General features: G+C 38.8%; 1 protein-coding gene across 2 annotated transcripts; it reads right to left on the bottom strand.

The window, feature by feature from the left end:
* Positions 1 to 10,498: 10,498 nt before the first annotated feature.
* LOC135481429 (scavenger receptor cysteine-rich type 1 protein M160-like) lies at positions 10,499 to 26,330 on the bottom strand. 2 transcript variants are annotated; one of them, XM_064761256.1, is made up of 18 exons: positions 25,846 to 26,325; positions 22,736 to 22,868; positions 21,904 to 22,013; positions 21,130 to 21,262; positions 20,523 to 20,689; positions 19,750 to 19,897; positions 18,763 to 18,932; positions 18,016 to 18,172; positions 17,465 to 17,631; positions 16,397 to 16,547; positions 15,632 to 15,810; positions 14,983 to 15,154; positions 14,267 to 14,436; positions 13,213 to 13,375; positions 12,683 to 12,864; positions 12,217 to 12,336; positions 11,631 to 11,731; positions 10,499 to 11,305 (listed from the first exon to the last, which is right to left on the bottom strand). In XM_064761256.1, the coding sequence occupies exons 1-18, from the start codon at positions 25,886 to 25,888 to the stop codon at positions 11,222 to 11,224; spliced, it is 2,550 nt and encodes an 849-aa protein (XP_064617326.1). In that variant the 5' UTR covers positions 25,889 to 26,325; the 3' UTR covers positions 10,499 to 11,221. The 2 variants fall into 2 exon arrangements, with proteins under 2 accessions (XP_064617326.1, XP_064617330.1); XM_064761260.1 differs by lacking the exons at positions 10,499 to 11,305; positions 12,683 to 12,864 and having other exon boundaries at positions 25,846 to 26,330.
* Positions 26,331 to 26,509: the final 179 nt, after the last annotated feature.

Genomic DNA, 26,509 nt, shown 5'->3' with positions numbered 1-26,509 from the left:
TAGCACATTAAAATGTCTGTCGAGTTAGAATCTCACTTTGCTCTATTTTCTTGTCTTTTTGACTGGTGTTTAAGACGATTGTTTGATTGGTGCCCTATCTCCGTCTTGTACCTGACCTCCAGAGCAAAAACCGCAAAAGAAACAAAGTGAGCTGGTTTCAAGCCAACGTAGTCCTCACCAACCTTTGCTCTACACATGTATCTGCTATAGGGGTTGTTTCAGAAAACCGCTTCACCTTCATATTTGCAGACATTTAATTATGTCATGTTAAAGCGTGCATTAATTCTGTCCCAAAGAAAATTGCATATCGTCATCGACACAGTTGAATTGGGCGGTCACACTACCAGAAGTAATGCTTCATATCCAGAGACCATACTAGATATAATGATGTGATCATGACAGAAGCAACCAGTACCTGACAGCTGCCTCTGGACAGTGTGCAAATATTCATATATCTGCTTCTTTATGCTTGATAATTTTGCCACTTAGTCTGATTTCGACTTTTATAGACTGGTTTTTGCAAAATGTACAGAAATTAACATGGTTTAAAAATTCTTAGCAACATGTGTAATTCTCATATGAAAGTATTGTCATATTATTTTGCAATTCAGATATTATTATACACAGTGCATCAAAAGTAAGTTCTCCACAAAACAATGTTTTGACATTTACTAAGATATTTGCCCCATCGTTGTGAATTTTTGCACACGGCATCTCAGTAATCAAGTCTGTAGCAAAGATTACCCTGTAGGCACAGGACGTGCTCCAATGAGCATGCGCAAATGCATTATCGGAAATTTTACAAACAGATTGAAAATAATTTTGACTACCTGTACAAGATAATGTTAAAATCTGTTATAGTCACCACGCTTTTGCATCACACTCAGACGGCCAGCACACATCGTATTATGTTATGAAAGTGACCTTCTACTGTCTTCTATTATTATTTAAACTTCTACACATTGCTAAAACGATCTGACCCACAAAATTAGCCAAATATACGCCATATAAGTTGAAGGGCATGGATGTTCCTGTTATTAAAAACAAAATTCACAATCAGAGGACTATCAAAAAAGTACTGCAAGAGTAGCTACAACAAAGGTACTGGAATGAAGCTAGGTTCTAGTGTCAGAATTAGACGTTTGGCCTAATTAAATTCATCGTTGTTTTATTCTTTCCAGACTTCTCAAAACGAATCTTGTTCTCAATTATCGCCGGACAGCTTTTTCATGTCCGGTTTCATAACTGGTGAGTTTTTCACCTGCCCATTGTCTGGTTTTCACCAACAATGTCATCACATAAGTCAGGTATAAGTAACACCTCGCGATCTATCCCCTACCGTCAGATTGCCATCTGTAAGTTCATGCCCTATGTACGAGCTTTTCATTTGCGGAATTATTTTGGATTTCGACATAGGTATCACGAAATCAGACACAGTCATCCAGTCAGTGCTTGTCTTACTACCCACATTTAAGGAAATGAGGCTTTGCATTTGGTCTACAGTATGTTTGACCTAAAGATAGCTACCATAAATCCCAGACAATTTTAACCACATTTGCATAACTTTAAATGCAATTTGAAACTTTTTGACTGAAATGTATAGTTCAGATAGGGACACACATGAACTTCACAGAAATAATACAATTACCTGTTTAGATCAGACAACATTCATCTAATATGCCAAAACATGCACTTTGTCTGTGTTCGAATTGTTGAAAATTAAGGGTATAGACGAGTTATTTTTCCTTCTATCCAGGCTGCAAAAATCTCGATTTAGCCATCAGGCCTTCATTTTTTTAAATACCATAACAATTTCCCCCTTTATCGACCATGCAAAAGATAAGTTAGTCAGTCGTTTTTCCTGTTACTTTTCTCACAGCTAAAATAAAACTGATGAGCACCCACCTTCAGCACAGGAGATATCCGTGATTTATCCGTCACGTACGCAGAATAGCAGTATCTGTAGTCGCGCTCAAGTCCCGGGTAGTCTGTCAGAGATGCTTCATTTCCGGTGCAACGGAATTGACAAGGATAACGAGTAAACCCGCAAGTGGGTGGGGGGGGGGGTGGGGGGGGCAAATTTTCTGTGATGATAATTTGCGTCCGAACTGTGACAACAAGGGAAGACATTTATGAATACATATACATATAGGAAAATAAATTTTTTACTTGAGACTTAAAATGGTCTTAATTTGCAATTTTCTACTAGGGAACTGCCTCCCGCTGAAGTCAAGAAGGAACTCTTGTGATGCAATTTTGACGGCTGCTTTCATTTCTTAAAACTGGCAATTTCATTTGCTACCAAAAAGTGATTAGTGACAAATAGTTCGACTGAACAAAAGTGTTTGGAATGCTCAGTATAAATAAAGGTAAAAAATAAGGATTCGTTTTACAGATAAACATTTGTTGTGACTCCTGTTCTGTTACGCCACTTTGCTACACCTGTACGACAAGAAGTAAACGTCTTGGACCACTGTAAAAGAACTTCATTTCATTTTGATAAAACATCAATATAAACAGAATAAATACAACAGTGGACAGTTATCTTGAACAATATTTAGGGGACTGAAATCCATTGTAAAATAGTACGACACCCAAAGTGCGACAAGCCACTCTCGCATCGTATAACGTCAACCCCTTGGAACAGACTTGCTTCCATGGTTTGCCAACTTTCACCTCTAATATGCCACTGTGAAGAATTTCTATTCGGTCCAGCAAGTGAAATTCTGGCACTTTACTCAAAACAACATTTTCCATTTTATTTGGCTTTACATGTGATACATGTATACATACATTTACTTCATTTTTTATATTTCTATTTATATTAAGGAGAGGTTCAGTTTGTAAGTCATTTTGTCTGAGCGAGGATATATATTAATTTAGGGTTGCGAGCCATTTAGTCAAGAATATTTACACAACGGTGGTAAGGTTTATGGGCAAATAGGAAACGCCCAAAAGAAGCCAGAAGGAAACGATATACCTTTGCAAGACAACAGGCAAGCATCCTAACCTAATGCAACAGGCGATCACGCAACCTAATTTGTCATGGGCCCATCGGTTACAGTCAGACACAACCTTTACTTAATGAGATGAACCGGGGTGCCTTTAGCAAAATGATGTGCTATGGGCAAGTATTGCTATGATATGTTGAAAGATAGCAACAATCATTTCAACTCGGACCGGAATCGCCTTTGCGTGGGAAAAGGAGCCAGCACCACACGTATACATTGATTGCTGTGAGTTTTTTTTTTTTTTTTTTTTGATTGGTGTTTTACGCCGTACTCAAGAATATTTCAATTATACGACGGCGGCCAGCATTATGGTGGGCGGAAACCGGGCACAGCCCGGGGGAAACCCACGACCATCCGTAGGTTGCTGACACACCTTCCCACATACGTGATTGCTGTGAGTTCCTCTGGAAAGGTCTGACAGCAACGTACGGATGGCCATGGGTTTCCCTCCCTGCACTGGCCACTTTCCTTCCACCATAATGCTGGTCGGCGTCGCACATGAGAAATATTATTCGGTACGGCGTGAAACACCAATGAAATAAATAAATAAATATTTATTGGTTATGTCCCCTTGCTGGAGTGCGAATCACCATTGCGAGGGAAAAGGTATATCATTTATAGAGGCAAGTGTGTTAACGTAGACATTGGTTATATCCACTTTTTCGAGTTTTGAATTTGTCAAATGATTAGATAACCTACCTAAATTTTTACACTTGATAGCAGCGCAAGCATTTTTGGTCAGTCGCCGTACAGATGTACACGTATTGATAACTTTACTGGAACAGGTATCGTTTATCATCCACGAGTCTTGGTACCTTCCGAAAATTCCCACGCCTTATTTCCACATTAGAACTTAAGATGATATAAAGCAACGTTGGTATAATGTCCTAGCAATTGCATATTTTTGTCAAACTACAGGAAATGATTAACAATTTAATTAGGAATATTGTCGCCAAATTAGCAACCAGTTAATGGTTACACATCACTGTATCGGTTACTACCCAGAATTACTATTAAAATGAACTTTTTATGGATTGAAGACCAAAACAACACGTGTCTTCGAGAGATCAAAAATATGCCAACGTATATGTTACTGAAAACCGTTGACAAAAACCGAGCAATACATGTTAGTGTGATAATATACATGTATTGAAACACAACGGGTAAAGTGAGAGCACCTATGAAACGTTAACCGCTGTGCGTAAATTTAAAATACATTAAATGTGAAATTTTCTTACCTGGGTAAGTTGAATTTCTCACTGAATTCTGAAGTCTGTTCAAATGTCAAAGTTGTATTAAAGCATAGATCTGACCACTGTAACTAAAAAAAATAGCTTGATATCACCGCTTTAGTCAAGACGATATGGAAACTCTGAAAGATTCGGTACCAAAAAAGCAGGTAAATATGTGAGGTCTATCCATTACTGTCACTTTCTTGACAAATTGTCACATTTTAGATACATGCTTTTTCTGCTATTTGACGGCATCTGGAAACGTCAAGAAAGCAGCAGGCATGTCATATTACCTACTTGGTGTGTTTGTAAACTAAATTGTACAAATAATATAGGGGGTAATAAAATTCCTTTTAAAACTAACATGAACTTTTAGAGCTTTCATCTTTGCAACAAAAAGTATTGTGTTTGGGGTATCCATGAATTCTGAGGATAAAGGGATCCCTTTCTTTTCCGTTGATATACTTTGAAGTAAGCTTTCTTGTTTTATCTAGATATCGAGTTTCTGATTCGAACAGGCAGCGTTATGTGAAGAAATGTTTGAAAATGCACCTAAGGAAGTACTGGGTGTCCATGTCTTGTGGTGGTTGAGATTGACGTGGTGGCCAATGACAGCTAGGTCTACATGTATACAACCGGGTATAATCTACCGTTTGTCCGTTGAAATGTACGTACTAACATTGCATTCCAGGTGCAAGTGGTAGCAGGGATGGATACACCGATCCACACGGTATACTGTCTCTGTTATGGTGGGTAGAGTCAGCAACTTGAACTGTGGATAACCTCTGAAGAAATATAATTACGTCACTAGGCTAAGGCCATGCGTTATTTGTGCAACTTGATATTCATTTATTCAGTTTAACTTCTGTTTTATGCTGTGCTGTAGAACATCTCACCTATATGACGGCGGTGAGCTGTAAGGTTGGAAGAAAGTGGACATAGCCAGAGTGGAACCAGCAAAAGCAGGATTTGAACCGCCAACCGTTCAAAATCAGTAGTAAGTTCTAGATGTCTCGGCTAGCGATGGCCGCCTTTGACTTCATATATTTCTGAGATACGCATGGTTGTGGGTTTCACCCGGGCTCTGTCCGGTCTTCCCACAATAATGCTGGCCGCCGTTATATAAATGAAATATTAGTACGGCGCAAAACATAGATCAAATAAATAAATACCTCTAAGATAACAGCAGCATGGTTTTCCTTGTGCTGTCAGAGGGAAATATTTGAATACTCTTGAAAACACTTCTGCAGTATCCAGGGAAGTGTGTGGGTATCGACCCATTTGGGAGGTTATATATGTATTCTAAACCAGAATAATAAAAGACTCTGAATTATCAAGTAATTTTACGCATTTACTCATGTTTTAGCTTAAAGCACAACTCACCTAAATTTCAAGTTTAAGCAGAATTTTGTACAAATTCCAGGAAGCCAGAACCTGTAGCATTACCACTGAGAGTGAGCACTGAAACGCAGATGAGGTGAGTAAATACCGGGAAGCCTGAACATTAACAATTATCACTAAAAGTGAGCACTGAAACACAAATCAGCTGAGTAAATACCAGTAAGCCAGAACTTTCCCATTACTTCTAAGAGTGAGCACTGAAACGCAAATGAGGTGAGTAAATACCGGAATACAAGAACCCTTATCGTTACCTATGAGAGTAAGAACCAGTGCCATCACTACAGAGAGTGAGCACTGAAACGCAAATGAGGTGAGTAAATACCGGGATGCCAGAACCTGTACCACCAACACTGAGAGTGAGTACTGAAACACAAATGAGGTGAGTAAATATCGGGGAACCAGAACTTTTACCATTACTACTGAAAATGAATACAGAAACGCAAATGAGGTGAGTAAATACCGGGATGCCAGAACCAATATCATTACCCCAAAAGAGTAAGCAATGAAACACGAATGACGTGGGTAAATACAGAAAGGCCAGAACCCGTGCCATTGCCACTGAGAGTGAGCATTGAAACGCAAATCAGGTGAGTAAATACCTGGCATGCCCTTGCCACTGATGATGAGCACTAATGAGGCGTAAATACCGAGTAGCCAGAACTTGCACCATTACAGCTGGGAATGAGCACTGAAACGCAAATGAGGTGTAAATACCGAGTAGCCAGAACTTGCACCATTACAATTGGGAATGAGCACTGAAGCGCAAATGAGGTGTAAATACCGAGTAGCCAGAACCTACACCATTACAACTAGGAATGAGCAATGAAGCGCACATGATGTGAGTAAATACCGAGTAGCCAGAATCTGTACCATTACAACTGGGAATGAGCACTGAAACGCAAATGAGGTGTAAATACCTAGTAGCCAGAACTTGCACCATTACAACTGGGAATGAGAACTGAAGCGCAAATGAGGTGTAAATACCGAGTAGCCAGAACCTGCGTCATTACAACTGGGAATGAGCACTGAAACTCAAATGAGGTGTAAATACCGAGTAGCCAGAACTTGCACCATTACAACTGGGAGTGAGAACTGAAACTCAAATGAGGCGTAAATACCGAGTAGCCAGAACCTACACCATTACAACTGAGAATGAGCACTGAAGCACAAATGAGGTGTAAATACCGAGTAGCCAAAACCTACACCATTACAACTGGGAATGAGCACTGAAGCGCGAATGATGTGAGTAAATACCGAGTAGCCAAAGCCTACACCATTACAACTGGGAATGAGCACTGAAGCGCGAATGATGTGAGTAAATACCGAGTAGCCAGAATCTGTACCATTACAAATGGGACTGAGTTCTGAGCCTTTTCCTAGAAAAAGATAAATATCTAAAGATAAAAAGGAAATCACAAAGTCTTAACGATCAATGAATTCATATTTATTGTGTCAGGAATAATGAAATTATAAAATAAAAGTACGTTATAGCTTATAGCAAAGCTTGCTATAACCAAATAAATAAATAAATAAATAAATAATCAAATAAATAAAAAATTTATTTAAACTTACATATGCCCTTAAGCTATGGTTCTTTGACGTGTTGTGGATGTGTACACTTACACATGGCCTTTATCTTTGGTTCTCTGACGTGTTGTGAATATGCATACTTTTAGCTATGGTTCTTTCGACGTGTTGTGGATGTGTACACTTACACATGGCCTTTATCTTTGGTTCTCTGACGTGTTGTGAATATGCATACTTTTAGCTATGGTTCTTTCGACGTGTTGTGGATGTGTACACTTACACATGGCCTTTATCTTTGGTTCTCTGACGTGTTGTGAATATGCATACTTTTAGCTATGGTTCTTTGACGTGTTGTGGATTACACATGGCTTTCAACCATAACGTCTGTCTCTGAACTTGTCTCTTTTCCGCTCCGCCAGTCGCTCATTAAGGTGCACTGCTGGCTTTTCTCGGCCAGACGGACCACGTGACTAGCGCCAGCCACCATGACACCCTGCATGTGCGTCACCTTGGGCTCAATCCACGCGTGCGAGTGACCTAGAGACAAACATCGATCCACACGACTGTTGACTTATCGCCAACATCCCAGTATGATTCATCCTCACATGACTACACCCTGGCACGGTCTTATAGGTACATATAGAATTATAATATGGTATAGAAATGTGCAAGGTTCACAACCCATTTGTATGTTGGCTTTTTTGTCACCACAAAATGTTTTCATAATTCTTCAAATAAGCTCTGGTGAACGCTTATACTTGTAGCACATGAAGATGTGGCCATCAACATAAATGAACTTTACTCCTATTTATTAAGCAATATTCGACGGAAGTCAGATTGCTTTCCTTGTGAGTTATGAAAAGTTAGTTATCCACCGGAAACATCCTTTGTTACGTGACAACACCTGTTCAAATACAACTTTTCTGACAAACGCTGTCGTTTGTATTGTGCAATATGTAGGCAGGTGTAATCTGTACCGTCTGTTGACGGCAAATAAAGTCTGAGTGACAATCATGTCGCTGTGTGCATAACACTTTGGGAATGCTTTTATGATCATTACGCACAAATTATTACATTTGTATCTCTTCCTCTCTCATGTAAAACAGAGATTATATACCCAAAACGGGGCTTCTAGATTAAGAAGTATTACTGGGGGGAGGAGGTATTTTACATGAAATTGGGAGACTTTGAGATGAAACCATATATTGAAGTGATCACAGTATAACACTTTCAAATCGCAATGACCCAGCTTCTTCACACAAGGTTATGGTTGAAGTAGGTAGACGGAATAAACCAAACAAAATACGCTCTGAAGAAAGAAAATGTAGTTATTGCAATGTTATCAAAGATGAACAACATTTCCTACTGGTCTGATCCCTGTATGTTGAACTGAGTAAAAAGTACATAGTTATAATTTCCACCCACCATAATGCTGGCCGCCGTCGTATGAGTGAAATATTCTTGTGTACGGCGTAAAACACCAATAAAATAAATAAATAAATAAATAAATACAGATATCTTAGCATGGAAAAGTTTATTTAGTTAATGACATATAGAAATGTACAATATTTTGTATTGTTAGAAGATTGTCCATGTTTATATACAAAGCCTTCGAAATGAAAAATTAGTATTATACTTTCATGAGATTGTCTTTTTCCTTATTTGCCGACTACCGTTCGCCATGCAGTGTTGCGTTATGCTATAGCATATATATGCTCATGGGCCAATTTGCCCTACGCAATAAACATCTATATATAAAGTATACGTTGTGTTTTTTGCTCAACATACTTAACTTGTCTATGGCTATCTTCTGGACGTAAACCCACTCATAGCGGATGAACCACGTCCTACTCTCACCAGTTACGTTATGTTTTATTACACATTTTTTTCAGAGCATACGGACCACAGCTCTGCATTTACATGTAAGAATGCGAGGATGCATTGTAGTAGAGCGGATTTAAAATACAAACAACTATAAGCGTTTTAGCTAGGCCTGTTTAGCTAGATCATATGTCCGTTATAAGTCTTTGATCGTTGATGTTGTTATGGTGGACCTAAGAGGTTCTCTCATCAAAATACTATTAATTCAGCTGCGTCTCCTTGCTGGTGGTTATCAACAATGCGCCCAAGTATACCACAGAAGTAATCTTAACACGCGCAGAGGCAGTAGGTACGTACACAGCAAGACTGTTCTCTCTAGATGAGAGTAACTTTATACTTAGTTCAAGGTTGTTTCCAAATATCTTTTAAAAAGGAGAAAAAAAACTTTCACATTGTACAGTATTCAGTGAAAACATAGAAAATAAGAAAAGCTTCGGTGCCCTAATGGTTACAGCCTCCGCCTCGAAATTGGGAGACCTGGGGTCAAACCCGAATCGTGTCATACCAAAGACCTTTAAAAAGGTACTTCTTGCTGCCTCGCTTGGCCCTCAGCAGTGAGAGGTTAGAGCAAGGAAACCGGATTGGTTGGCCCGGCTTCAGTATAATGTGACTGGGTGGGTGTCCTCTCCGCTGTGTTTGGCATTATACTTCAGTGGCGGCATGGACTCGCCCTGCCACAAGGAGACACAGTTTATGAACACACCTAATGACTTCCCGTCGACATATGACTGAAAAGTCGTTAAGCACAACGTTAGACCCCAAGCATTCATTCATTTAGTAAAAAAAATTAAATGCTCCATTTCTAAAAAGGGACTTATGCACCTACAACTACCATTTCCTTATGTTTACGTTTTATTTAAACAGTGTGTAATCTATATTTTTAAAGACCTTTTCTACAAAGACCTCCTGAATTTACATGACAAGGATATGTATCGACTTAAAGTGTGTTTAAATCAGGTATGTTCTGTGTATACCAGAATGCCGATCTCTTTGCCATTAGACCTTCAATGATAAGACACCCAGGTTGCTAACGAACGATGGCCCTTAGAAGTTATCTTCAGCCAAGCAGCACTTTTTAATTTAAATTCACAAACCCGAAATAATAACACGTTTTGGTCTACGCTGCCCAAGTAGAGTTTTTATTAACATGAGATATTTAGAAATAAAAATCACTGTGGACACTTGTAAATCATTAGCATTTATTCTACAACATTTTCATAAAATACAATAGAAAATTATTGTCGTGCAATGTAAACGGGAAAAGTATGTATATCTTCTGAAAGTATACGTGTAAAAATATTTAAGATAATTTCTGGATATATAAGACAAATACACAGGACAACACACGATACTTTTGCCAAGCGATAAATTTAAAACACATACGTAAAGCACCATTCAGAAATACAGACCCCCCACCCCACCCCCACCCCCCACCCCCCACCACCACACACACACATTAAAAAGGCTACTGTCATTGTATTGCTACATTGCCATTTGAACGAGAAAAAACATACAAACAATATATATGTCGCAGGTGTTACTATTTGCCTCAGTCAACGGGGTCAGGTGAATATATTCCAAAACAATTCACAAATACACTCAAACACAACTATTGTAGACCATATTATATACCACGTATGACTACATGCACCTGTATCACTTACGAAATATTAGCACAAGACAAAGATTTCTTTAACCGAACAATAGGTAAAGCTGTTAATCTTCTCACCTCTGATGTGAATTCCTGGCCCTCACATCATTGAAATTATCTGTAATCACCCATACATTTTGTTGAAAAAATTTAACTCATTTCATTATACTTAATTATTGACTACGTATTGTGTGTTAGACGGAGTCTTAAAATATACACTCTCTACGGTGTTAAACAACCGCCATTCACCGGTTACCTGGGACCAAAAGGCTGTTATTCACCGGTTACCTGGGACGAAAAGGCGGTCATTCACAGGTTACCTGGGATCAAATAGTGGTCATTCGGCGCTTAACTGTGAAAAACTTGAAATTCCAGTTTATTATGAACGGTGTCATCAACAAATAACAAACATGGATGACTGAAGATGGCAGGGACTCTGCTATCACAGCTTGTTCATTATTATTTATCACCATAAGTAATAGTTTTCACCTGTCTTCTCCCACCAACAACCTCGCTCTTCAAGCCGTCGTTTCCGGAAAAAGCTCTGAATAACTGGGAGGAGGTTTCATCCAATCGGATGGTAGTGCTTCGGAGCTAGATGTCTGCAAATCAAAAATCAGTGGGCATGTAAATAGCATTGACCTAAATGTAATTGTTGCCAGACTTCATTAAAGATAATTTAGTCATTTAACCTCGCAATACAAAATATTTTAGAACATTCCCTTTGGCTTGGCTTGAGGCCGAAAATCCTTCTGTTTATTATATTTCGAAAAAAAAACAGTACGAAGAATGCAAGAACGCCCAGTTCTTACCATTTCACTTTTAAGGCAATCTACAAGCATGATTTGGGGCCGAAAATCCTGTTTTTTGATATTTAGAAAACTTGCCCCAATTAGAGGAATGGCAATCAGATCGCCTGGCTCCTACCATTTGCAGGTCTGTTGTATTTCCAACGTCCAGGTATTCTGGGGGTGCGGACGGATCGATGGGCACCATCGAGGGACTGGCCAAAGAAAAGTTATTGTCCGCTGTTAAAAAACAAACACACTTAATCAGTTACAAAACCTTTCATTATGTTGCCTGCAAAGCCAAAGCTGTATTTTATAAAGACCGCGTTAATCCCAACCATGTTACATGATAAGAAAAACTTTTGTATAAACAATTTAAAACAATTTTATCGATGAACGGAGTACTCCATTCGCCTGACAAAGTGTACTGTAAATAACCATGGTAGTGATGACTAAGAACGAGTATGCAGCTAAAACTGTGGCTCGTGGTGGCTGTTCAGACTTCAAAGTAAGTGCATTGTCCCAAACATTTTTGTGTCCATATTTATCAACGTAATAGATCCATAATAAAAATTAATCCTTTTTTTCTGGGTGCACAATTTAAAATGCATCAAGTTTACAGGAAATCAGGTAATGGCATATAGCCTAAGAGAGTCTTTGTCGGTAAAAATGTGTCACATTGTTTAATAGGTGTTACACATTCACTATCTACAATCCAAACCTACTGGTCTGAGTTGGTGGACGGGATCTCCGGCGTCGCTTAACGATACAACACACAAGAGCTATAATTCCGCCAATGACTAGGAGACCTGCTGATATGCCACCTATAACAGCCTTGACTGGAACTGCAATTAAAACCAGAAATTGATATAGTGCATGAAATCTTATTATTGTTAACGGTAAAATTGGGATATGGTATCTTATAATCTTATCTCATCTGTAATATTTACAGAAAATATTTGAATTTTTACTTTTGTTTACCAATTTTGCCTTAGTTTAATAGTTTAATTAGAAAAATTCTAATCTTATGATCGTGATTCTGAATGTCCATGTAATGACGTTGTCGTTCTGGATCACCCTCGGATTAAGGAATTCATCACCGTCACACAATTACATTTCTACCAGATCTAGTGGGACGTTCCGTAAGAAAGACAAGCCCTAACGTACAGTGTTCAAATCTGGTTCACTTACTGACATAAATATAGGTGGGACACTTGATTGACACTGCTTTGCCATTATTTGGACAGGAGCGAGGGGACAGAGACACTGAACAATCATGTAGCCCCGCCTCCCATCCCTCACATGATACGTCCGACAGCCACGCCGCCCATTTCTTGTCGCTCTCTTGGGTAAAGACCACGCTAGGTTTTGATCTGAACGGAAAAAATCCTGGATAGATGTCTTCCGCTTGGTTAACTAAACGTTAGATTAATATCTCTAGCAAATCGCTACACTAACAAACACAACCGAGGATGAAGAAAGCCGGGATGAAGTGTGGAAACCTACAGTTTAGGACTCGATGTGATTCATATCAAAGTTGCGCAGCATTGTGGCCGTGCTCTATTTTCAATACTTCACACGATGGCACATACATGCAAGTCGGCTGTTTGTGGTTTGCTGCCCCCCATCATAACTTATCAAGGCATGGATTTTAATGGTTGTTACGGGCGAAAAAAATTCGATGCAAGGATAGTTGTAAATGTTGTCGTCCGTTTACTTACGTTGATAATCCCAGTTTACGACAGGCGACCTCGGCTGATTTTGAATCAAATCCATTTTCACAGACTGAACCCCAAACTCCATGCATTAGAACCTGTAATCTGCCGGATGTGGTGGAGTATTCATTCACCAGTCTGAGAGTGTAGTCGGGCAGAAGGGATAAACCTAGTCAACATACGAATGCATTTAAATTACGGTACTGGCAACGGCAATATTTTACGACGTATTTACAGTAGAAAAGACTACAACATACAGAGTAAAGCTAGAGTAAGGACAACATTGTGATAATTGATAAAAACCTGTGAAATCTGGTTCCTTGTCACTTTATCTTAGAGTTTTATTATGACTGTTTAATTATGGCAACTTAGACGCCCTTAAAAAAACAGTACAATGACAGTACTTGTAATTTATTATTCACTTGTCCAGAATTGCTCTAAACAGTGCATTTTTATCACATTTAATAAAAAATGATATGGAAATCTGAGGGAAAGTACGCCTTTTAACGTTTTTAACGTGGTAAAACGGTCGTGAAAAGAGTAAAAAAAATCATCATCTTATCATTTATAAATTAATTACTAGACGCAAATTACCAATGTTATAAGTTGTCCTTGTGTGCCTTACAGAATAACTTCATAATTTTCTAATGTCTTCCCTTCTTGAACTTCTGTTAGTAATGACTTCTGTACAGTGGCTTTATTATGTACTGATGTAACAGTATCTTCAGCCACTCTGTAAAGCCCTTTGTCGTATCATACATCACTTTTACTTCCAATCGACTACCTTGAGTGTTTCTATTTTATTTATTTATTTATTTATTTATTTATTTGATTGGTGTTTTACGCCATACTCAAGAATATTTTACTTATACGACGGCTGCACAGCCCGGGGGAAACTCACGACCATCCGCAGGTTGCTGACAGACCTTGAGTGTTTCTAAGGAGAGGAATTAAATTGTTGGACGCTTGCATAGGTTTAACAAGTCTCTCCGGAGAAGGATTGCTTTCAGGCAGATAAAGAAAGAGTCCGCTTGAAAAAAAATATACTTGATTTTCTTACCACATGCCACAACCAACTTGTTTTGACCTTTGCAAGATGTTACTTGCTTCATGGACGAAAACTGGCAGTTCAGTAAGTGCATTTCCTGGCCATTGCATTTGACACCATTCAAAGATGACTCAGTGTTTATACGCGGGAAAACAGTTTCCGAAAGCAGGGTCGCATGTTTTCTGAAATAAGTAGCATTGGTTGAACAGCACAGCATTGCAGGTTTAATAATTTCAATCTAATATGGTGTTAAAAGTGGCACCAGGATAAGTTTGATATATTTCCAACCGTTTAGATGATACATATTTTTATTCATACATGTATCAATTTAAGCACAGTGATAGTCACTTCTGAAAATGTTTAGATCATGAATATCAATTCAATGACGATCATAACCACATGACAATATACTGACCATTACACGCAAGCAATTATTTGTTTAACGCTACATTATACTGTAAATGTCCTGAAACTGTTTAGCAAATATTCGGGCAACTAGGATATTCTTGCGCAGGCAACAAAATGCATATGGTAGACAAACAAAAACTCTAGCAGCAAATGCCCTCCAAGCCAGGAAAGAATCTTTGTTCGCTTCGTAATTACACACAAAATATGTGCACGCCTCAAAAGTTCAGTTATGACTGATATTTACAAAAGAGGAAAGACCTTTTAGATATAGCTAAGCCAGTGGAATGTTTTGCCCACTGATTAATATATAACATGCTTACGTTGGGAGTCCCAAAGTTCTACAGGCAACCACAGCAATATCATCTGAGGGGGCTTCCATACACACGTCTCCTCTCACAGAGAAGTCTGTGCTATAATAGCTGAACGCAACGATTCCGATTTCATTTGTATAGCTTGGGTCTCCATGGATGTAAAAGGCTGATTTGCTTTTATCTGAATATTAAAAAATATCATGACACTGTGGTCGTTATAAAGTCGAAAATGGGGTAGCAGTTGTGACTTGATGGAGATGTTGATTCAAAGCTTGACTGCTGGACAATATGGTTTTGACTTCTGAACTCAAACGTGGCCTAGCCGGAGTAAAGACATTTTCAGTAAAGCTTATAATAACATCGTCAGACAGATAAAACGGATATTAAATATGGAGATATTATTTAATTGTGCAGGGTTGCAGCGGATTATCCAGCCTTTTCCAGCGTCAGTGTGTTTGTTTGTTTGTTTGCCGTCCTTCGGTTATTCGCAATATACAAATGAGAGTTTAAACTTAATTTTTGCTCTGGTCGGGAAACTTGTTTCGAAATGAAATGGCGGGTTTTGTCCCAAATTTCACAATTCTGACGCAATGAAATCTACATTTCACAGATGTGAAAATGTTTACAGTAAAACTTTCAAGACAGCAAACAGTTATACCTAGTTGTTCACAATATATCACAAGGTCCATTTCATTGGAACATTCGGAGGCTACTTCGCCCCATGTCCCAAGCACACAGTTCTTCAGATGTTTAGTGCCGCTTTCACAAATCAGTTTGTCCAGCCAGATTCGAGTCGATCTTTGACCCGGACCAGATGTCCCAACCCTTGCTAATAAACTGTAAAATAAGGAAAATATTATATTATTATTAACTGAACGCTGGACAGAGTAGTTAACAGGCTTATTTTCCTGTTTAATACACATAACGTAGCTTTGAGTTACAGGCAAGAAAAAGTGAAGTAAATGTCAGATGAAAGTTCATTAAGAACTGTGCACAAAATGAGTTGAATTTATCTCTTTCAGCTCATTTAATGTATTTGGATCTGTTCAGAACATATTGGGACCAGTGACGTCACATCAGGTTTTTGTCACGTAACACACAGAGACAGCTAGATTTCATCGTTCTACATGGATATGCATGTAGACCTATGAATGCATTCACCACATGAACCTTGAAACAAACTATTTCACTGGGACACTACAGACTACAACAGAATCTGATGTTTTAAAACCATTTTATTCCACTGGAAAAATTCTTAAAAAATAAATCGAACTATTTTCCTGCAGCGTGTTTAATGGCCTTTATCGGATATATACTTATTTTAGTGTTTTCTTTGCCTATAAGCTTTCTAATTATTTCTGATGCAAATTCTTTTCTGGTAAGTAATTATCATTACACAGCGCTTGACTTGCACGCGGCTTACTTGCTTAACCCGAGTGTTTCACAAGCAGCCTTTGCCTCGTTCTCCCCAATAGTTTTCTTACAGATTGTTCCCCACTGACTGTCATGATACACCTCAAGTCGACCATATGAACCATCCCCGTCCACAAGGCGAAACAAGTTCCGCTCCTCCGCTGCAAACCAGTCAAACTTGGGTGTAAGAAAGCAAACAGAATTCAAGACATCCCAATGGCATCATTTTCTCGTGATGGTCAAAAGACGGTGCCTATCATGGTGCTTACTCGGAATGTAGTCTAAAAATCGATTCTAACAGGACGAGAATATATTGATCATATGGAAATATATAATAGGGTATTGAAAATGAAAATCAAATCTGGACACAATAGGCACAGTGGTCAGGAAATAACGTTCTTTTTTGTTTGATGATCAGACCTTTGACCTGAACTGTTTTGTTGAAATACAATTTTGAATTGCGTAAAGCCCCGTTCACACATAGCGAATTTTTTGCCGAACCATTACAAACTGGCGACGTGATGTAATCGTGTTTGCATTCGTGTTCTATCATATTGATTCGTGAGTGTTCGTAATGAATTCGTGTTATATTTTCCATGTAGGCGAAAATTTCAAACCAAAATTTTGTAACTGGGCGTAAGTGTGTAATGATTAGCAAGTATTCGTAAAAGCTTCGTAAATATTCGCGAAGCTGTCTGTTGCAATCGTAAAGGTAACGGGATCATCCCGAAAGCATTGCTATGTCGTACCGGTTCTCAAAATCAGACGATTAATGCAGAATACATACATACGAATAAATACGACAGACTTACGAAGTAATTTCGAAAGAAAAAGAATGGTCCCGATGTTTTTGTAACTTATTCGCCCTTTTCGCAAATCAATTCCGAATCATTTACGGATCTTCCCAAACGTTTCTCGGCGTGTTCTTGCTACACAATGCAATGTGAATCTTATGTCGTAACGGTTCGGCCTAAGTTTAAACGAGGCTTAAGAATTCAATTACTGAAAGGGATTCGTGTAACTTTACTTTTCACATCGCCCAATGTCTCTGTTACTTAAATCATGCTCTTAGGCTTACTACATGACAAGTAGACTACGCTGGTGTGGCAGGTGTCTATTCCCCATATATAGTGCGGGCAGTCCAGTAATCGACTCTGAATCCATGCACAGTCTAATCCGTTCAGCATGATATCACTGGCGGTTAAATGAGGCAATACTCCTACACCACGGATATGTTTTCCTTTCCTGTGGAATAATAATACTTTCATTAATGTCAAAATATAGTCGAAGTTTACCAATAATTAACAGAGACATTTTTTAACCTGGGCATCTAATCTTTAACATTCACTTAACTGAGTGCTGAGTGCTAGACAACACGAAACCCTGAGCGAGAACAATTTTCTATGATTTGACCTTCCAACCTTTTAAGAAGCTCGATACAATACTCTTTCAAGCTCACATAAGCAGTGAAAATCCGAATACATTTTACAAACACCTTTTATCGTTCTCAGGATTTCAACGTTATAAGAAGAATAGTTGAAAGTTAAATATTGTGGAGGTTAGGATAAATAATACTGATTATCTGTTACGCTAGCCTGTCTGTTAACCGATTTTGGCACAAACGCTTACTTAGCACGTCCACTGGAGATCTGGTTACAGGCTGTGCTGATCTCCGGTTCCCCAAAGCTATTGTTACAGACTGGTCCCCAGGTGTTGTTATGGAAAACCTCTAGTCGTCCTGACAGTCCGTCATATCCCCCAGTAAGGCGTAATTTACCTTCTTGTGCTGCGGACACAATATGAGTGTGGAAACATCAGATGAGTACATTTACACTTGCTTGTAAGATCATCAAGATGAAACGCTAGATTAAATGTTTACTGTACATCCTCACATTGTTCTAATTTTCAAACTGCCTTCATCTTACACAAATCATTTGTGTAATAAGTCACTGCTTGACAGGATATATTTTTAAAATATCAATCAATAGACCTAGCTCTGTGATTGAATAATTATGACATCACCCAAGGCAATGAAGTTTTCTTGTCGAAATCAACCTTAAAGTGTTTAACATCGTGAATTAGAAAAGTATTCAAACTGTATGTTGTTTGCAGTACAGTGGATGTCCAACATATCGATGTGTAGAACGTGTCACTGAAGAAACGCAGCTTTGGTAGCGACTATGACTGATAGCTGAATATAGGCAACAATTTATACAAACAGACTATAACTATCAATTAGAAAATAACTTTAAGTCGGACCGCGGTTTAGCTATCACGCGTTTACTTATTTATTTATTTATTTATTTATTTATTTTTAATAGCATAGAAATTGTTCTTCAAATTCTCACAGCTAAAATCCAACGGGTGAACACCCACCTTCAGTACATGAGATATCCGTCACGTATGCAGAATAGCAATATTTATAGTCCTCCTCAAGTCCTGGGCAGTCTGTGAGAGATGCTTCACTTCCGGTGCACCTGAACTGACCCGAATAACGAGTAAACCGGGAAAGACTATATTTTCTGCGGTGATAATTTGCGTCCGAACTATGAGAACAAAAGAAGGCGTTTATGATGCATGCAAAAGTATAGACCAGCATGACAGGCAATAAATAAATAATTAATTAGCTTACATGTAATTTGTAATTTACATTTTACTGACGAATGAAATGTTCTACAGACAGTGATCGGATGTGTAGCTTTCCACTTCAGGGGAATCTACCCTTCATAGGATGAAGTCAAGAGAGAAATCTTGTGATGTGGTTTCAACAACCTAACTAGAGTGTTAAGAGCATATAATTGTCTAGCTTCCCAAAAAGTCTAGGTTAATGAATGGGCTTAAATTTCTATTTCTGAAATTGAGTGATGTCATTTAAGAACTTGAAATGAGAAAACCATTAATAACAGCTTAAAAGGATTCAACTCCAACGAAAATAGCATATCTCAGGCTACAATTTCGTGCAAATTACAAATTTCTACCGCTCATAGATTTCGATTTACAGGCCGTTGAGATGACGTAACTTCAAAACACTAAAATTAGTTTTTAACTACATCTCCAGTTATCGGAACACATCGAAACTGTACAAAAATTGTAAACTTTATGACGTCAGATATTTGACCAATGACCAAATCTTGAGAAGAGGTTTAACCCAAGATCCATCGTGGCCGTCAAACTAAGTGGCCCAGAAGAACAAACTTAAAAACCGAAAATAATAACATTCATGCGATATTTTCTGCCAACTTTCAGACAGCTGCGATAAAAAAAATTTAAAATAGGCTACCAAAGCGCCTTGACGGTTATCTTTTATCTTACTTGAACACATTTAAGCTCCCGAAATTCCAGAGTGCAATACTGCATACTCACCTAGGGTATCCCAAGGTCCGACAGGCTACTCTCGCATCATCTAATGTAAATCCCTTTGAACAGACTTGATTCCATGTTTCGCCAACTTTCACCTCTAATGTGCCTCTGTGACGAGTTTCACCCCAGTCCAGCAATCGAAACTCTGGAGCTTTACTCAAACAACATTTGCATACTTTATTTTTGGTTATAAATGTTACATTTATACATAAATGTAGTTCATCTATATTTCTAAAGAGACGCCTAGGTTGTATGTTCTTCTTAGCGTGGGTATTATCACATATGGATAGATTAACATACGTTTCCATACCATATAGCCAAGAATACTTAGGCAATGGTGGTCAGGTTAAGGGCAAACAAAAATCTCGACGGACAGAGATCTATCTTTGACATGTGACACTTGGAAAGCATCCTAACCTAATTTTTTTCGGCGATTGAGCACGTAACCTCATTTGTCCATTGCCCATTGGCAGCAGTCAGAGATAGTCTTTAGCTGAATGAGTTGACTGACTGTACCTTTCCCTCCTGAAGCAATTCGGACTTGAGGTGTGTAGTCTATCATTTATTACTCTAACCCTAGGCGATGACGTGTTGTGGGCAAATCGGTAAAATATTATATAATATATTACAAGTAAACAACGGTCAATTCAACTTGGATCCGAATCATTATTGCGAGGGAAATGGTACACCATGCATTGAAGTAAGTGTCTCAGTGTAAACATTGGTTATGTCCTCTTGTTGGAGTTACGAATTTGTCAGATGATTTGTTCACCTACCTGGCATTTTACACTTGATAGCAGCCAGAGTTCCAGCGGTGCACGCATTTGTTGTTAGTCGCCGTATAGATGTACAATTATTGAAAATTTTACTTGAACAGCTATCGCCTATCTTCCAGGAGTTTTGATACGTTCCGAAACTTCCACGAAGGACTTCAACACTATAACTGCAGAAACATAAAGTGGTGTTGGACAGGCATAAAGCCTAAGCTACTGCATCATCCACGAAAATTACAAATTACATACTCGACCGAAAGAAATAATTAACAACCTAATGAGGATCAATTGTCGAATTAAGAGCGGATAGTTAATGGTTACACAATGTATCAGTCACTATCCTCCACTACAGAAGTACTGTTAAAGTGAACTTATTACGAATTAGAAAACAGGACCAAAAAGAATATATTCAACAAATCATAAATATGCCAATGTACATTGTATAGAGGTGAAAACCAAATTGTTGTTAAAAACTGAGTAATACATGGTAGTGTGATAATATACATATATTAAGACAAGGGGTAAAGTGAGGGAACTTAAAACATTAACTGCTGTCATTACCTTGTTCGTAAATTTAAAATACATTAAGTGTTACATTAAATTTTCTTACCTGGGTAAGTTGAATTTCTCACAGAACTCTGAAGCCTGTTCAAAGGTCAAAGCTGTGTTAAAGCACAGAGCTGACCACTGTGCCTCAAAAAACAGTCTGATGTCACCACTTTCATCTAGACGATATGGAAACTCTGAAACGTGTGATGGGAAGAGAAAAATATGTAAATAAGTGTAGCAAGGTTATTGCTAATATTTTTGTGACGAATTTTCTGCTTTTTCATCGGCTCTAAGAAGCTCAAGAAAACCGATATTCCAAGTTGTCTACTTGATGGCTTTGTTCACTGCATTATAAAGACGATATCTGGGATAGTGTGACAATCTAAGAATAGACACAAACTTGGCCTCTGCTGTTTTTTCAGACGCAAAGAAGACAAGAATTGAAGACAAAAAATTCAAGAGAGCTTTTATATCTGACCTAAACTTTTAGAGCGTTCATATTTGCAATATGAAGTGGTGTATTTATGGTATCCCTGAATTCTGTAGATACAATCGACAACAATCCTTTTCTCATTGGCTGATACCTTTTGAGTTTAGCTTTTATATTTTATGCAGGTTTCGAGCTTCTGGCTTAAACAGGCGGTGTTATGAAGAGATATTGTTTGAAATGTATGTAAGGAAGCACTGGGTGCCCAATTCATGTAGTTTGGTCGGTTTTCTGTCGAGTTTCACTTAGTACCATTGTAAATATGGTTAATACTGAAGTGGTACTCAATGACAGCTAGTGCTATACAACCGTGTATAATCTACCGCTCCTCCCTTGACATATACGTACCGACATTGCATTCCAGGTATAGGTCGTAGCAGGAGTGACTACAGCGATCCACACGGTATACTGTCTCTGTCGTGCTGCTTCGAATCAGCAGCTTGAACAGTGGATAACCTCTGAAATAGTACAATGAAATCGTTAGACTATGACCATGTTCGGCTTTTAGTGTTCTGCCCGGTTTCACCCCACAATAATGCTGCTTGGCCGCCGTCGTATAAGTGAAATATTCTTCAGTACGGCACAAAACACCAAACAAATAAATCAATCAGGGTCATGTGTTATCTACGCAAATTGATAATAATTAATTCGTTTTAAAACACCAAACAAATAAATCAATCAGGGTCATATGTTATCTATGCAAATTGATAATAATTAATTCGTTTTAAAACAAGAAACAAATAAATCAATCAGGGTCATACTATCTATGCAAATTGATAATAATTAATTCGTTTCAGCTGGTGTTTTATCCCGTAATGAGGTATATTTCACTTGTATGGCTACTATTAGTAATTCTGGTGGGGCCACAGCCGAATCAGCAAGAGCAGGTTATGAACTCGCGACCTCATTGCTCAGTGGCAGTGGTCAGTCCAGATCGCTCGGCTGTCGATTGCCCCGGGTGACTTAATACTTCGTTAAGCTATTTGTGCTTAAGTAAATATTTTTCCTTGTGCTTTGAGGGGAAAATATATGAACAATCTGCATCATTAGAAGACCAAGTACTTGCTAAATTATCCAGGGTGTAGGCATCGGCTCATTTGGGATGTTATCTGTAATCTGAACCAGCCATTTTAAGCCATATTACATATTTACACATGTTTTAGCTAACCTCACAACTCACCTGAAGTCCAAGTTTAAACAGATCTTGTACAGGTGGTTGGTTTTGAGCAGGGCCGAGCTCTGAGATACCTGTAAGTTCTGGCCTTTGTATTCTAGGAAGCCAAAACCTGTACCATTACCACTGAGGGTTAGCACTGAAACACAAATGACGAGAGTAAATATCGAGAATCCAGAAACTGTGAGCACTGAAACAATAATGAATGAATGGATGAATGATTGTGGCTTAACGGGCATATCGACGATTTTTAAGCCATCTCGTGGAGATGAAAGGCAAATAAGGGGAGTAACTACCGGGAAGCCAAAGCGTGTGTCATTATCACTGAGAGTCAGCACTGGATTGGAAAACTGACAAGTAACAAAGAGAGGGTCAGAAATTGTGCAATTATCACTAACAGTGAGCGTTGAATCCCAAATGAGGCATATGCTGGGAAGCCAGAACCTGTGTAAATTGTAAGCAAATGTTTGTAACGGAGATAGTTACCTGGAAGAAGAAGTATTCAGCAGTTTTCAGATAAGTTTAAATGAGATCGCCAACGACCCCAGTGTTATGTGAACAACTGCCGTCAGCTTCTAAATTTAGCTTGCCACTGTTTACATATGCTGAGTTCAGGGCCTGCTGTCTGCCTCTGCCTTAGAATGTTCCAGAATACGCTCAGTTCGGGGCCTGTTTGTTTACAACAAGTGTACAAGAATTTTCTTATTCTAGAAAATTCCACCAGTCAAAGGAGGAGAAAGGAGAATTATTGAGAGTTTTGGATGCTTTCGCTGTGTGTTACTTTAGTAGGCCTTTTGTGCTGAATTTTGGTGTCTTTATACCCTCTGGCTTTGTTATATCATATCTCCACCGAGCACTTGTTCAGTCTAAACTTGTATATTTAATTTGTGCTCTTGTGTACACAATGTTTATTAGTACACGGAACCTGTCTGTGGAATTTTGTGTGTATTTCGTCATACACTCAGTTATACTGTGGATTTTCCCTCTTGTGAATATTGCCTCTGTGCATTTTTTAAGCGTTGTTGAGTATATGAGTCGGTTTGTACATGTAAGTACTTTAGTATTTGTATAGATACTGCTATCATTTCTTGTAAAACTTAAGTACTTTAGTATTTGTATAAGTCTTGTTGTCTGTTCTTGTTAAACCTAATAAATTGTTGAAAAATAAAATCTGCTGGTTTTGGTTACTTTTTGTGCGGCTAAACTGTCGTGTATTTCAAACAAGCCATCTCTTTATAATACAGACAGTTTGGGTCGTAACACCAGACACAATATTTATGCTATGTTAGCGTGTAAACGACTTATATATTGTCGACCCGAGGAGCTGACACGAATTGGACATCCATGGAATTATGGTTGTCCCCGAGTTGAATTTGGCATGGGTTCGCAGCCCACATCCAAGTCGAGCGATACCGGCTGCTACACCAGAATCCATGCAGTCGGGCCAGCAGATCGTGAGTTCCAGTGACGGGAAGAGTCTGTCGCTCAACACCCTGTGAAGAATCTAACTGATCTTTCATGGTTTAAAAAGTATCACGAACAAAATAAATATGGTTTGAGTTATATTGAATGAAAACAGCACATGTACGGCATGTTGTGGAGTATTGCGCGCACAGGGGTCTGTAGGCGAGATGTGGTCTGAGCTGAAAAACTACCCTGTAGACTCGTGGACATTGTTGAGCAAAGGCGAACAGCTCCCTATAGTTCGTATTCACAACCTGCTGCTTCAAACAAGTAAGTAACTAAACCTCTGCATTCCTGGAGAGAAAATCCGGATTTCTTTTCTTTTTCGTTTGGCTTTTCTTTCAGTAGGCATGTCTGAACTAGCTCGTCTGATGCGAGTGCCCCGTGACGAAATGGTGTTTTTGAGGAGATCTGGTCCATATTTTCTCAGTCTGTGGCATTTGGGCCATATATACATTATCCTACATGTACTATGTGTTACTGCAATCACAAGCCACTCTTGGGCATGGAATAATCTGGAATTTGCTGTAAGAGTATAGTGATTGTCTCCTGTGGTCTGTATGGAACGCATAGAACATGCTCACATGCCAGCAGCGAATATACCGCCCTGGCGTAACAAGATGAACGGTGGCTCGATCGAAGTGGAGTACATTTTCTGATGTTCGATCACCAAATTCTACATTTTTTCTTCCCTTCGATGTTTTAAACGATGAAAATCGATTCTGGAGACATCAAACCATCTACGTGCAGTTTAGAAGCTTTAGCGTTGAGGTTCTACTTTCATGTGTCAAATATAATAAAATTATAAAATATGAATTAAAAAAAATTAACGTCAGACATTCCGAGGATCATGCTATAACCTCTGACCTTAAGAACAAGTTCTAAGAACACAAGTAAAATTATCAATTGACAATTAATAGGCCTACCAACGCAAATTTTCTTCACTTACTGCGTAATTGTTCAGTTACTTATGTATTTGTTACAAAAAACGAAAGCTGAATTTTTGTTTCAGGTGTCATACTTTTGTAATGATAGAATTTTCCTCTTGAAAACGTGAATTCCTTCGTAAATCTTGACTTTGACGGATTTCGGAACCTTTTGAAGTATTCCGTTCAAGCCAGTGTTGGGTGTCCAGTTTTAGATATGTGAAACTCTGATATTTTCTCTGTTTACACAGGCATTTCTACGCTTCCAGCTAAAACTGAGACCAAGCAGTAAATGAATGAGAAAAGTTCATGCACAACCAGATGATGGCCCGTTGACGTGTTGTGGATGTGCATACGTACAGACGGTTTTTAGCTATATGGTTCTTTGACGTGTAGAGGATGTGTATACTTACACATGGCCTATAGTTATGGCCCGTTGACGTGTTGTGGATGTGTATACTTTCACGTGGCTTTTGGCGATTGTTCTTTGACGTGTTCTGGATGTGTATACTTACACATGGCTTTAGCTCATTGGTTCTTTGACGTGTAGAGGATGTGTATACTTATACATGGCCTTTAGTTATGGCTCGTGGACGAGTTTTGGATGTGTATACTTACACATGGCTTATAGCTATATGGTTCTTTGACGTGTAGTGTATGTAGTGTAACTCACACATGGCTTTTAGCTATATGGTTTTTTGACGTGTAGTGTGTGTATATACTCACATGTGGCTTTCAAAAGAAACCCGGTTGTCAGGTTGATAATCATTGTCTGGACTCCACACTTTAACGTGGTAGACGGACAGGTCCTACAGTTTGACTTGTGACACGGTATCAGGGATCACCTGATCGTGAATGTTGTGTAGTCATTCACATATAACCGTTCTGATACATAACCTCTGTCTCTAAACCCGTCTTTCTTCTGCTCCGCCAGCCGCCATGACACCCCATATGTGTGTTACCTGTGGTTCAGTTCGCGCGTGCGAGTGACCTAGATACAAACATTGATCCGCACGGCCGTTGACAACTCACCAACATCCCAATGCCTGGCCAGCCCAGCTTGACTACAGCCCTGTCACACCTTTAGAGGTACATATAGAAAGGGGGAAAGATATAGCAGTTTGCAATGCACACAGTCCACTTGTATTTTTGGTGGTCTGTGCGCTACCGTATGTCTTCTGTAGTTCTTGAGGTAAGCTACGTGTATGATGAACACAAAGGCTTGTAACTCGTGTAGATGTGGTAATCAACGTTAATGTATCCTTTGTCATGTGCAAATACCTGTTCAAATACCACCCTTTTCAACACACCTTGGTTGTATTTCGCAATATGTAGGTCGGTGTGACCTGTACTTTCTGTCGATGATCATGCTTGATAGCCTAGATACGTA

This window comes from Liolophura sinensis, chromosome 1 (genome assembly GCF_032854445.1).
Source record: "Liolophura sinensis isolate JHLJ2023 chromosome 1, CUHK_Ljap_v2, whole genome shotgun sequence".
In the NCBI taxonomy this organism is placed as follows: Eukaryota; Metazoa; Mollusca; class Polyplacophora; order Chitonida; family Chitonidae; genus Liolophura; species Liolophura sinensis.
Note: the sequence above shows the minus strand (reverse complement) of the source record. Positions and strands in the feature narration are given on the sequence as shown.